The sequence below is a fragment of the Oreochromis niloticus genome, linkage group LG12 (assembly GCF_001858045.2).
Source record: "Oreochromis niloticus isolate F11D_XX linkage group LG12, O_niloticus_UMD_NMBU, whole genome shotgun sequence".
Lineage (NCBI taxonomy): Eukaryota > Metazoa > Chordata > Actinopteri > Cichliformes > Cichlidae > Oreochromis > Oreochromis niloticus.
This window is the reverse complement of record NC_031977.2, coordinates 11,860,539-11,873,814: the sequence shown is the minus strand read 5'-3', so window position 1 is coordinate 11,873,814 and position 13,276 is coordinate 11,860,539. Positions and strand designations below refer to the sequence as shown.

General features: G+C 41.5%; 1 protein-coding gene across 2 annotated transcripts; it reads right to left on the bottom strand.

Moving 5' to 3' along the window:
• Positions 1–383: 383 nt before the first annotated feature.
• kdm2ba (lysine (K)-specific demethylase 2Ba) lies at positions 384–12,885 on the bottom strand. Of its 2 annotated transcripts, none has more exons than XM_005473131.2 (10): positions 12,767–12,885; positions 9,149–9,373; positions 8,868–9,011; positions 7,889–7,975; positions 7,250–7,540; positions 4,663–5,477; positions 4,335–4,498; positions 4,087–4,248; positions 3,459–3,677; positions 384–1,635 (listed from the first exon to the last, which is right to left on the bottom strand). In XM_005473131.2, the coding sequence occupies exons 1-10, from the start codon at positions 12,818–12,820 to the stop codon at positions 1,454–1,456; spliced, it is 2,343 nt and encodes a 780-aa protein (XP_005473188.1). In that variant the 5' UTR covers positions 12,821–12,885; the 3' UTR covers positions 384–1,453. The 2 variants fall into 2 exon arrangements, with proteins under 2 accessions (XP_005473188.1, XP_005473189.1); XM_005473132.2 differs by having other exon boundaries at positions 7,250–7,531.
• Between the last annotated feature and the right edge of the window lie 391 nt (positions 12,886–13,276).

The window sequence follows — 13,276 nt, the reverse complement described above, 5'->3', positions numbered from 1 at the left end:
TATGCCAGATGTCATAGGGTGAGAGGTGGGGTACACACTGGACAGGTTGCCAGCCTTTCACACGACTAACAGTGAGGCAGACATTCATTCACACTTATGGGTCATTTAGAAGCACCAACGAACCTAACTCTACTAACTGCATGTCTTTGGACTGTGGAAGAAAGCTGGAGAAAGGCCACGACCAGATGGTGGATTCAAACCCAGGACCTTCTTGCTGTGAGGCAACAGTGCAAACTACAGGCTTGTACCAAATGTACAAAAACTGACAGACAGACATTACCCTAATCACGCTTACGTCAACTCAGTAAGCCATAATTAGGTAGCATCTATTAGCATCTATTAGCCCCGTGAGAATATGGAAAAAAAGAAGAGCAAAAACTCACTTTAATGGTACAAATGAAATTCTTTTAATGCATATTAGCACATCATTTTTGGATTTACAAATATAAACATCACATTCACCTGAGGTGATCAATTACAGCACAACACCCAAAATACAACACCTACTGTAGGGAGTATAGGTTCAAAACTATGCAAATGAGTTATTTGCAAAGGTCAGCGTTAGCAGATTATATAAATCAGAACCAGGTGAAAACAGATGTGTGGGGATTACTGTATTATCACAAAGTCAGTTTCACAGTTGCTGGGACAGTCAGCTTCCTGCTACTAACTTTTGGGTGTTAATCTTCACCCGCTGGGAGCTGCAACAGGCTTAAATCACCCTGATAAATTACTTGTACTCATTATTTGACCCAGCTATGTGACACACCTATGTCAACTTACTGAATAAATACAAACTGTAATAAAAAAAATATCAATAAATTAATATTGAAATATTGTTGAAAACCCCATAAAGCAAAAACACTCCACATATTAAAGTATTAATGTAACTGAAGGCATGAGGGTGTAACAGAATATGAAATTTGTTTATCTTTTTTTATCATCATCAAAAAGACATTCTAAATATTTTTATGATCAGATATATTGTACATGCTATTTTATTTCTCTGATACTGAAGTGACGTTAAATTCAAATGTACATTTTGGCACGCAGACTGTTACAAGAGGGCAAACTGAAGGAGATCATTTTCAGTTCACGGTACAGTCTCTCTGTGATAATAGTTCCTGAGACACTGTAAACTCATGAAATGTTGCTGCTATAAAAATACTGTTTTTCAAATATTTAAGGAATAAAAATAACCCAGGAGTCAATTACAAGCAGGTCTTTATAAAAGGTACAATCTCAACAGAAACACATGCATGCCATCTCTTCTTAACACGTCCAGTGAATGTTTGTCACCTCCTGACATTAGACTCCAAGGCTTCCATCCAGTAAACCTCCATCTTTCACTTCAGTTTACTGACAGTGATTCAGAGACTTATCACAGGACCAGTTGTTCCATTAAGTGCAAAGACCATCTTTGAAGTCCTCTTATTTTTTGCCCTGTTGGGAACTAGCTTATCTTCTGCAGCAATTTGTCCTCTTTCAGTTTAAACGGTACACTCACAGACATCTCTGCGATGAACCTTTCACAGGCTGCCTTGGTCACCTGCTTGCAGAAGCGAAGGTCTATCTGACAGATGCTTCCGCAGCGCTTGAAGAAGTTTAAGGAATGGTCCGTGACTCTGTTACACACTGAAAAAAGAGGCAGGGAAAAAGGGTTAGAAGAACAGAAAACTGTCAGTCCTGCTAATTTAAAAATGCATACGTCTCCAGACTAATATCTGGTATTCAAAAACTGGGTTTTATTGCTATAAATGTAAACCGGAACTTTGATAAAGCTGGGACTAAAATGTAAATAAAAGCAGAAAGTAGTGATCTGCAGATCTCGTGCATTTTTTTTCCAAAACTACACAAAAAACTGAGAAAATGTGCAATTTTAAGAAAAATATTAGCTTATTTTTAATTTGATGGCAGCAGCATGTCTCACAAAAACTCAAACATTGGGATGGAGGCAACAAAAACCAAAACAGGAAGTGGTTCTAAGAAGAAGCAGCTGAAGGAATATTTTTAAACTAATTAGGTTAATTGGCAACAGGCCAGTAATGTCTGGTTATTAAAAGTGCATCTTAAAGAGGCACTTAGAGTTCCCTCAGAAGTGAAGACAGGCTTAGGTTCACCAATTTACAAAACACTGCCCTCACAATTGTGGGGAAATCTCCTCACAGCAGGCAAGATCAACAATCAATATTGGATGCCTGTTATCTCCTGGCCCTCAGGCAGTACAGCATTAAAAACAGGCATGATTCTGTCATTGAGAGCAAAACTGGTCTGTGGTCAGAAAAATCAAAATGTCAAATTATTTTTTAAACCATGGACACCTGATCTTCTGGACTAAAGTGGAGAGGGCTTGTCATACAGCTTACTACCATCTGCGATGGTATGGGGGGGCTTTAGTGCCTATGGAACTGGCAGCTTGCACATCTGGAAAGTCACCATCAATGCTGAAAGCTATATACAGCTTTAAGAACAACATATGCTCCCACCACAACAATGCCAAGTACATGTCCTAGTTTTTTGAGACATTTTGTTGCCATCAGATTCAAAACAAGCTAATATTTTTCTTAAAATTGTAACATTTTCTCACTTTACATATTTGAGATGTCATCTATGTTCTGTTATGAATAAAATATGCGTTTACAATATTTGCAAAGCATTGCATTTTGTCTTGTTTTTTTTTACATTTTACACACTGACAATAAAGAAGATTGTAATTCTGAGTACTGTTGCTAGTTCAAACAAAAAAAAACACAAGCTAAGTGCACAGTAGCTGAAATGCTAAAAGCAGCATCTTAAAGGAAGTAAACTACCAATGCTAAGTATACTAATCTATTTATTCGTCTCAAGTCCAAGTATATAATTTCCTGGAACAATCAAGCACAACCCACAGCATTTAAATAATTTAGTGGCTAATATCGATGCTTTAGCAAAACCCCCTACTTCACCTCCTTCCTCTGTGGTTAACACAAGAGTTGTTATAGTCTTGTATTTTCCATTACTTTTTAAAATTTCTATATAATTTTAAACATTTATTTTGACTGCAGTTTGTTTTACAGAGTTGGTTTGCTTGTTTCAATTTTGTTTTATTAGTTTCAATGTTTGTTTGTTTTTACTTTGGCACCCAAAAGAGACACCAACACAAACAATACAAACACTTGAGACACTGGAAACAGACACACCCAGTCTCAATAAAAATATCAAACATTGTATCCTTGTGCAGCAACACAGCCAACTCCTCTTATGACAAGTTCTATTTTGTCTTAACAGAGGTGTTTTCTGTGTTATTATATGGAAATATGAGTTTAGACTGACCATCAGGTTATTTAAAGGACAGGAAGTGTGCCATATTTTTGAATTCAGACGCCCAGCTGACCTTGTATTCAAGCCTGCTGAAAAAAAACAAAACATGCTGATGCCTGTATATTCCCTTGACTCCACCATCTGATTCAACATCTCACCTGAGAGGTTGATTTCTGTGAGGGAATCTCTGGTTGTGGTCCCTGCTGCCGTCAACAGGTTGACCGACTGGTCATTGATATGGTTGCAGTAACTAAGGTCCAGCCTGGAGAGCAAAGGCATCTGTCGACTTATGAGGCGTAAAGACGTGTCGGTGATGTCCAGCCCTGCCAGCCTCAGTTCCTCCACGTTCCGCAACTTGCAACGGTTATCCAGCTGGCCTGTTAGTTAGTTGGTCAAATAAAAAGTAACACAGAACAATTTTAAATTTGATCAACACCTCAAGATTATAAATGTCTCTGACATTCAAGTTCACGCTTGTGTTTCAGTTTGAAAACGTAAATCTAAAGCCGTCCTCCTGGAAAAATCTATTCTGGGGTTTGGAATGAGAGCAATAACCTTTCCAGCTACTGAAAAGCCTCCCACTCCAAGAGTTGCTGTATAAAATAGTTAGTAATGTCTAACTGAGTACCTAAGAGTTTTAACATTAACACCTACACAGTTAATGTGAAATGATTAGTAATGGTGTTTATATTGCAGCTGTTAAAACTTAACTTTGAGTGTCATTTATGCATGACAGCATGGCAGGCAGGAGACAAATGCACATTTATGATAGTGGTTGTGCTTTACCTGGTCTGTTATCTGTGGGAGGGGAGAGGAGGTCCCTCATCTGTGCATCTTTGAGTCCCTCCACCCACTGCACATCGAGAGTGCGCAGCAGAGGGCAGCTGGAGGTGCAGAGTGCAGACACAGCAGCCCAGGAGCACCCCGACAGCCTTAACACTCGCAGACCTAAAACATATAAACACACTTTAAAATACTGATTGGGGGGTGGGGTGCCTGTAACCTTAGATCAAAAATCCCTTATAGTTAAGTACCTGGCAGTCTGTTAATAAGCCAGCTTAATTGTTTCTTGGAAATGTTGGTCCAGCTGAGGTCCAGGGAGACTGGCTGTCGGCGGATAATCCCACTTAGCATGAGTGGGGTGACTGAGGTGCAGCGGTTCAGATCTATCTTTGTCCAGAGTCTCTTGTCACAACACCTAGCAGAAATAAAGATTTGTGTTGAATATCAGGTCTTTGTGTCAAGGCAGAACACCCTAAACCAAACTGTAATTGCTCCTCCACATTTCAGAGTTTTTTTCTCTTTTGCACTAACATCAGAAATATCTTTTAAATCACTGTTGAGATTGTGCTGTGCATTTACCATCTGTTCCACGTCTTGCACACTCTCATGCACACACACAGCTCCTGGTGTGTGAGATAGCGGAATATCTTCATCCAGAGCTCTCGCTGGATGATGTGCGCTTTTCCATCTTTTAGAGGCAGTCTGTCGGGAGGCGGACTTATGGGAGGGGGTCGAATAACGTGCCGCTCCATTTGGACACACTTGGGTGGAGAGCGCGGAGGAACCGGCCGGGTTGTCGGAGTGCTCCTGTTGAAGCCCAGCGGAGTGATCTGACTTGGGTAGAAGTGTCGCAGCTCCCAGGAGTTCCCATTCATCTCTTTGGTCTTGAGGTGGGCCCTCTGATCCCCAAGCTCATTGCCGTTGCGGAACAGCTTCTTGGGTTCCTCGTTTTCCGTCTCTGGTTCAGCCTTCAGCGGTTGCCGGTTCTCATTGGCCATGCAGTCCTCGGTCTTCTGGATTTCCTGGGTAAGTGCTTTGCTCAGTTCCCGACTCAGCTCTCTGTTAGGTAAACGCCGCTTACGCCGAGCCTTTGGACGCGGGCCTTTTTCCTGGGTCTCGCTCCCGCCCTCGCTGCTGGGGCCGGCCTGTGGAGAGCTACAGTGAGACTGGTCACTGTCTCCAACGGGTGTTCTAAGGCTGGGATTCAAAAGGTCGCTCTTTGAGTCCCTGTAATCCCCATCATCTTCAGGGTCTCCAGAACGCCCTTTCCTCTCTACACCGCTCTGGAAATGAGACTCCCTTCCTTCTTCATCCTCTTCTTCAGCATCTTCATCGTCCTCTTCTCTCTTGATTTGTTGAAGAAGTTTGGAAAAATAAGGATCATCTGACTTTTCCTGGAGGAAAAAAAAAAAAACAAAACAAAAAAAAACACAAGTCAGGGCTCTAGACTAACTTTTTGCCACGGCTGAACTGCGCACACCAGCACAAAAGTTAGGCGCACCCAAATTTTTCAACCGCATCGCTTAACGCCGCAGTTTTACATGTGCACCTTTTTGGGGGAAAATTGCTGTCCATACAGACAATATTGATTTGGAAATGATTAACTAACAGTCTTGTCAACACAAAGTTCTTTATTTGGAGCACAGTTCTACAAGATAAGTTACTGAAAAAGTGCTTGTGCTTAAAGTGCGTTGGCACTCTTTGGTAACATTGAAGACAATGTTAAACTTAATCATCATCTCGGCCTCTTCTGACGACCTGTTTGCTGCTGCCTGCCGCTGACAGGCAGTGGGGAGAGGGGACACTTGGGCAGTGCATTTATCGCAGCACATAATGTGTTTTCTGGATACACTGTGCTTTTCCAGCCTTCAGAGATTGATGGCTCCTTGTCAGAGCTGGCTATGAATTTCAGACAGATCAGGCCTTAACTTGACAAAAAAGTTATCAAAAGTTCTTTTCATCTTTTCTTATTACCCGCAGCTACATCCACTTCTGTCGGGCCTAGGCTGCTCACTAGGGCTGAGTATCATCACTGATTTCTATAATCCATTCGATTCCGATTCAATTTTGCCTCAGATAGTCAGAAATATTATAATGATCATTTATCAGTACTGATACATGTGAGACTTTATCAGAGGTGTGAGCATCACAGCAGATGCCTTTGTGTCAAAGTAACTGAGGGTAAAACAGAAAAACATGAAGGAGATTTGCCTGGCCTGGCTTTTTATAGCAGATAACCTTAAACATATTCTGCAATATTCTGCAATTTTGCATAATTTTAAAAAGTTTACATTTCTTCAGTATCGAACAGCAGAAATTAGGCTCTCTTGTCTGATGTCATTTAAGTAAAAAAAAAAAAAGACAGCGGCCGACAGCGCTGTAAACAACGGTAGACTGGTGGGTAATTAAGCGAATGAATAATGCAGAAAACAGAGATTTGAAATGGGAAACTGTTCTTGAAGGAGAGAGAGAGGGAGCTGTGCATGAAGTGTGATTTTATCGTGGTGGAAGCAAAACAGCAAAAGTACGAGGGAATTAATGATGACATTTATCAAATGTGAAGCATAGTTTGAATCAGTGAGCTGTCGGCTTTCAGACCTGACGGCGTGTCCGTGTATGTGCCGTCGGGTGAGAAAGCCAAGAAAGAGAAAGTTGATTCTGATGCGTCGGGTCCGCGCTCTGTGTTTACGTCTTTGTGTGGAATCCGTTTAACCTGCTCTCATTTACCGTTTGGTGGTTGTTGAAATAGTTTTGTGAGCTTTAACCTGAGATTCTGGTGTTTCTAGCAAAATAAATTTATATTTAAAAGTCGATTCAGGATTTAAAGAATTGATATCGCTTTATTCAAGCACTTTCAAACGTACACACGAAGGACCACAGGAATATCTGGACCACGGCCAATCAGCCCCTGACTATCTCTTATTGGTTTAGACCACGATACGGGCATAATGTGTCAGTTGTTGACCACACGGAAACTTTCAGAGTTAAATGGGGTTTTTTTGTTTGTTTTTTTTTTACTCGAACAGGCGAGTGCGACCCAGGATTTTTTTTAGTCACATCATTGAACAATTTTGTCGCACTTTAGAGCCCTGCATGTGCAATTATCCCCCAAAATACTGCTCCACTTACAGATCTAAAAATGAGCCACATTGTACATTATACAAACCTTCTTCCTCACACTGAGATCCTCTTCCTCATCATCATCAAACAGCTTCCTCTTTCTCCTCAGTTTGTCCTCGGGCCGGGGCCGTGGCAGGTTGCTGGGTGAGAGCACCGGCGGCTGGCGGCTGAGAGACTCCTCGGGTCGGTACCTGGGCGTCTCCTCTTTGTCTGACCTCCTCTTAGTCGCTGAAGAAGCGTCCCCCTCCTCCTTTGTCACAGGCTTCTGTTCCCTCAGCAAAGAGCCAGGGAGGTTGGAGGCATACTTGAACCCCGGGCCCCTTTTTTGCTTCAATGCCAAAGGGACAATAATTGCGAGACAACTTTATACCTTTAGCCTATATTGACAAGAAAAAGCCGCTGTTCCTAAAAGTACTCCTATGGTTTAATAAACGAAATCAATGTGACCGAAAACATAAAAGACACAGCAGTCAGAGGTTTCCTGCTTCACTGCCACATGTGAAAGATGACAAAAGTATAAACAGGAAGTGGCAAGTTGATCAACACGCTTTAACCGAATATTGAAATAATGAAAGCAACAACAGCACCAAAAACTCTGTAATGCTAATTCTCTTTTGTTTCCAAAACACACTTGATGAGCTGAAACTTGGCATAAAAACCTTGACACACACATATTTGTACTCACTTTTCCACTCTTTCCAGCATGGTTGCATTTAGGACATTCCCAGCAGTTAGGGAGTTCATCATTCACCACCCCTGAAGCGTCGCACACCTGATAAAAACAACAGCCAAATGAGTCGGATTTCAACTTGAACTGCCAGCTCTCGCTCAGTCCTGTGTTCAGTGTGTTTAATGCAAACAAGGCAAGGGAAGTGAAAGTGGCTGTTGTGACGCGTACTTGTTAGGCAGGTCAGCACAGTTTAACCTCAGTTGCTGTTAAACATGCCAACTCTTGCTTCATGGATTACTCAGAAAAGGGAAGTATAAACAGTTAAAGATCTCAACTCGGTCTAAATATGCTGTTACAAATCTAAACTGCTGTATGAGGTTCCAAATTTATTCTGCAACAAGACAATAAAACAGCTAGAAAAATCTGTAACAATGAGGCACAAAGAGACAGCCTCTTTTTTTTGTTTTGTTTGTTTTCTACTCTTTTTATGAAGTTAGCTGATGGCATTACAAATTCTTAGCTCTTGCATGCAAAACAAACACGCAGACCATGCTTCAAAAACTGGTTTGACCAAACATATGCAAATAGCAACTTGTGTTTTCGCATAACAGGGTGTGGGGCTGTGCGTTGCCCTTTTTGGTCATGATCTAATACAGTTTCTTTTTTAATCTGAGAGTTTGTTTTTAAAATCCTGACCTCTTAAGCTTTCTTAAGTGTGTGTTGAGTGAAACCCTCAGCATGATGGTGTCATGTCGGAGCCGTAAAATCTTGAGATCCACATCAGAAACAAAGGTTTTTTAGCGTTACGTAAACAACAACATTTCTACCCAATTATCTCCTTTGACTACGATTTAACTGCCTGAGTCACTCCTGTCATGTTAGAATGATCTGAGATTCCTGGCACATTACTGCAACACTGTGAGTCACCGTCACAATGACTGTAATGATGAGGTGGAGTTGTTCAGCTGTTCCCAACGTAGGCGCCCTTCTGTACCTTCAGGCAGTTGGGATGCACGATCTCATTGCAGATGGAGCACTCCATCAGCATAAAGTTAAACTTGTCCTCCTCATCCTCCAGTGTGTCCTCCTTCCCGGCTTCTTTGCACACTACACACACTGCTGTGTGGGGCAACACGGGCTGCATGGGGCGAAAAAAGGAAAAACAGGCAGAAATAAAGTTTATTAAGCAGTGAATGCTTTCTAAAAACAAAGCTGACAGTGTTACATGTCTTCATGGATACTTTTGGCTCTAAAGCTCTTTTGCTACTGACTCACCGCGATGCACTGTCTCATGATGCAGGACTGCTTCATGCGCCCTGGTCCACCAAACTTCTTCATGTCCTTACAGAAGTGACACTCCCCGCATTCAGACCGCAAGCACGCCTCACACTTTCTGCAGCGTGTCCTCCTGCGGCGGGCTCCGGAGGAGCTGCGGTTGGATGGCAGCTTAACAGCTGACGACGTCCCCATCTTGGGTTTGGGCCGGTTAGCTGCCCGCTGCTGGAAGGCAAAAAACGTAAGAGACGTCAGGTGACAACTCAAAATGAAGAGACTCTGTGTCATTGAGAACATGGACAGAGGACCTTTAAGCAAGCTAACAGATGTACAGATATCAGACCAAACGGCTGAAATCAGCACAAGGAATGCCATCAAACTGGCACCGACATCAAACTGTGATGCATGCATTATGTATTTATTTATAGGCTATTCTTGCTGCTACTTAATTACAAGTCAGATGACCCAGCTACTAACAAATTCCTTAACTAAGCAAGTTCAAAGTGTTCCACCTTGAACTTGGGATTCTACTATCCTTCAGCAAACAGAGTCATGTGGAAACAGTATAAACTGTTTCCACATGACTCGGTTTCATTATTTCCCTCAAATGAAAAAATGAATATTAATTTTCATCAGTTAATTTCCCTTAATATGTCCTGAAGTAATTATTTTGTCAACAAAATATCTGAAAATTGTAAATTGTCCCCTCTAGCTCGATCACGATCTCTCAAAATAACCCAAAAATAAGGTATTCAAATTACCATTTCAAGTAAAAGGATTAAGTTCTCACATTTTAGAAACTGGAATCAGTGAATATTTGCATGTTTTTGCCTTAAAAAGTACTGGATTGCTATTGGATGGAAGATTAACAACACATAAGTGGCGTTTACAGGCTTTTGATATACAGTTGTGTTACTGATTAAACAGATGATTGGCTTCTTGGCTACTGGGTTAACTAGTACTCACTCTAAATCAAGTTAACAATTATAAAAAAAAAAAAAGCTGTGGTCAGTGTAGTGTACCTTACGATATGAAGCACCTTGAGGCGATTTCTGTTGCGATTTGGCGCTATATAAACTGAACTGTACCCATAATGTAGGCATGTCAATGAAATTGTGTCCTCACAGTGCATGTTAAGCTTAGGGTTAAGGGTGTCACCTTGAGAATTGTGACAAAAGCATACTCCAAATCTTCTTATTTGAGTCACTGGAAGCAGCAACTGTGTGATGCTGTGGACTAAAAATAAAAACAGTAATTTAATGATCAGACTGAAATTTAAGCAACCAATTATCTAACTGAATCCTGAAACCTTAATTCATTTTGTGATTTTCTCACATCTCCTTCTTACTCTCTTCCCTGTTGCCATGGCAGGGCAATATAAAGCACTATGAAAATAAGACAAATCACACAGGAGGAGAGGTTACCTAGGCAACACATTTGCCTCTCTGATGGCAACTGTTTGAATAAAAAACTGAGAGAGATGGATAAAAATAAGCTCAGAGTGGAGCTATGATTTGTGCTCTGAGCACTTTCCTGATGTCATCTATTCTTATTCTATTACTCAAATCACACACAGCCCACGCTCGACGGCTCATTTCAGCTCTTTGACCAATTATTACTCCATTCATTTGTATAAAACACCAAATTACAATAAACTAAGATCATTCAAGCCTCTGCGGTTGTTTTATGTGGAAGATGACACTGAGGCGTTCCAGACAGGTAAAACAAGATGTTCCAGGCAAACGATAACGTCACTCTTGCTTTCTGAATGATATTCACTGGAAGGAGTGGAGAAACCAGCCCTAAATATGTGCTAAAAAAGCGTCACGGTAAATTGTTAATAACAATGTGACAACATGTTTCTTCTTGTTTAACAGAAACTGCTCTTTGGAGCGTTTTCCCCCAGGAGGATTTTGGAACGCATTGTTAGATCTATCCCTTTACATAACAGAGTTTCTTCTGTTGTGTTGCTGTCAGCTCAAGAAGTTGTTCTTTGCCTGCTGCCGCTGCTGCTGACAGAGCATCTATGCAAAACCAGGCTAAATGATCAAACCAAGCAAAGCTTATTTTCATGGTGCCAAGCTTTCCATTAATCCATCTGACTAATACGGAAATATGAGAAAGAAACACAGAAGAAAGGACGGGTGCTGTTGCTGCAGGTGTGGCTGATACCTCACCATTTCCCTAACCTTATCTCACATGACTTTGTCTCACATAGCATATCTAAAGTAAGGCAGAGTCTCTGAGCAAATAAAGTCCATGCAAAGTTTAAAACCACAACAAAAAACTGACATGTCCTCCATTCCCTCCATTCCTCCAGGTCTCCACATGTTTTATTTGGCTAATTTTTTTTTTTTTTATCCCAGATGTATCTCCTCCCGTGATCACTTAGTAGCCAAATGTCTAAACCACTACACTACATATCCACTGTCTCTGCACAGACACTAAGGATTGGCTGCTGAGCCCTGCAAATAAAAACATGGCCCATATTGCTGTGACACAATCTTCTGACTCAGCACCAGCGTGGATGTCAGCGGGTGAAACTCACGTTTGTCTTCATCTGCTGCCCGCGCTCAATTAGCACAAATAACATGTGCTGCTCTCCCTATAATATGTCACAACAGAAGACTTCAAAATATGATCTTTGATGCTGCACTGCTTGTGGGTGTTGTGTATATAAACATTGTGTAAGAGCAGGGGTCTGACGCTTACATCAGCACTTCTCCTATTTCTCTTGAACTGTACATGCCAACTGTGTGCTGGAGAGACTTGTGCAATATTTAATGAGCCCTGCAAGAAAGTATTCATGCTGCTGACCCCAAATGAGCATGCACTCCATGCCACTCTTGAGAAGTTCGCCCCTGTGAGCCACAGGCTTTATGCAGAGTTTAAAATGGAGACATTTCTGTTAAAAATCAAACCCATTTGTCTAGTTTGGGGCCACTGGACTACTAAGTAACAGAAGTAGAGGCACTTCATTGTTACCCTCTCCCCACCCCCACCCCCTTTCTCTGTCCCTGCTTCCTCAACGTTTTTGACTAAAGCCTTCTTAAAGGCGCAGAGTTGTAGGACAAGTTTTGGAAGTGAGAGGAAATCAATCACATGAAAAACAGTTTCGATATAGCAGGTTAACCAAAGTGCACGAGAAAATCATAAGTCGGCCAGCATAAAGTCGGATGGCCTTCACCGTTAAGGTAGTGGATGATAACGAGGTTGTGGTCACAGCCGCGGATCTGTAACCTCACTGGATGAGGCTGCTCGCTATTAAGAGGTGGTCAGTACAAAAATGGGTCGTTTGTGGCTAACAAGATAGATGGTGTCCAGGAGGCGAGGACACGGTGTGTTTTTGGACGGTCACGGAACACAAAAAGGAGGAACTCCAGTTCCTTCAAATGTGTACAAACATTTAGCTTCGTGTTTATTCGCTATTACCTGGCTGACCGAAGAATAAGGTTTAAAACACACCTTCTCCTTTCAACCCGACTAACCTACATAGAGAGAGGAAAAGCGGATACAAACATTCACCTGAAGTAACTGGCGAAAAGGAAAAAACACCAAAAACCTTTTTTTTAATCGAGAAGCATACAGAGCAAAGTAGAGTTCACGAAATTAAAATACCTGCTCAGATTCTGAATCATATTCCTCATCGTCTCCGCTCAGTGACAAGGCCATGTCTCCTCTCTCTCATCGTTTGAGAAAACTAACATGGCTGAACAAGCTAAGTTCGTCCCCCTCCTTCACACCAAACACACACAGGCAGCTTCTGCAGGCTGCGTTCACGAACCATAGGAAATATCAAAACGTAAACGGCACAACTGTAATTAAAAACGTATTGGAAAGAAACGTAAACGCAGAGGTTTGCACAGAAATTTAACAAATATACAGGTTTCAGGGATGGTTCGTTATTGTATTAACACCCTGTCCTTATGACAATAAAGTCGGCTAAGTGTAATTAACGTGGCATGTTAACGCAACGTCGATGAAACAGGAAGTAAAGATAAGCAGGTAAAACAAGATGTCTCCCTCCCACACTCGTCCGTCTTTGCTTTTGTCGGCAGTCTATGGGCTGTATGACTCAGTGGCAGAACAAATTCTTCAAAGATTTATTTAATGTGTTTAACCTTTTAA

Coding starts and splice junctions, on each gene's coding strand:
- kdm2ba (XM_005473131.2), bottom strand. CDS start 12,820: ATGGCCTTGTCACTGAGCGGAGACGATGAGGAATATGATTCAGAATCT. Junction 9,374..12,766: donor ATGATTCAGAATCTGAGCAG/GTATTTTAATTT, acceptor TTTGCCTTCCAG/CAGCGGGCAGCTAACCGGCC. Junction 4,499..4,662: donor TGCAAGACGTGGAACAGATG/GTAAATGCACAG, acceptor TATTTCTGCTAG/GTGTTGTGACAAGAGACTCT.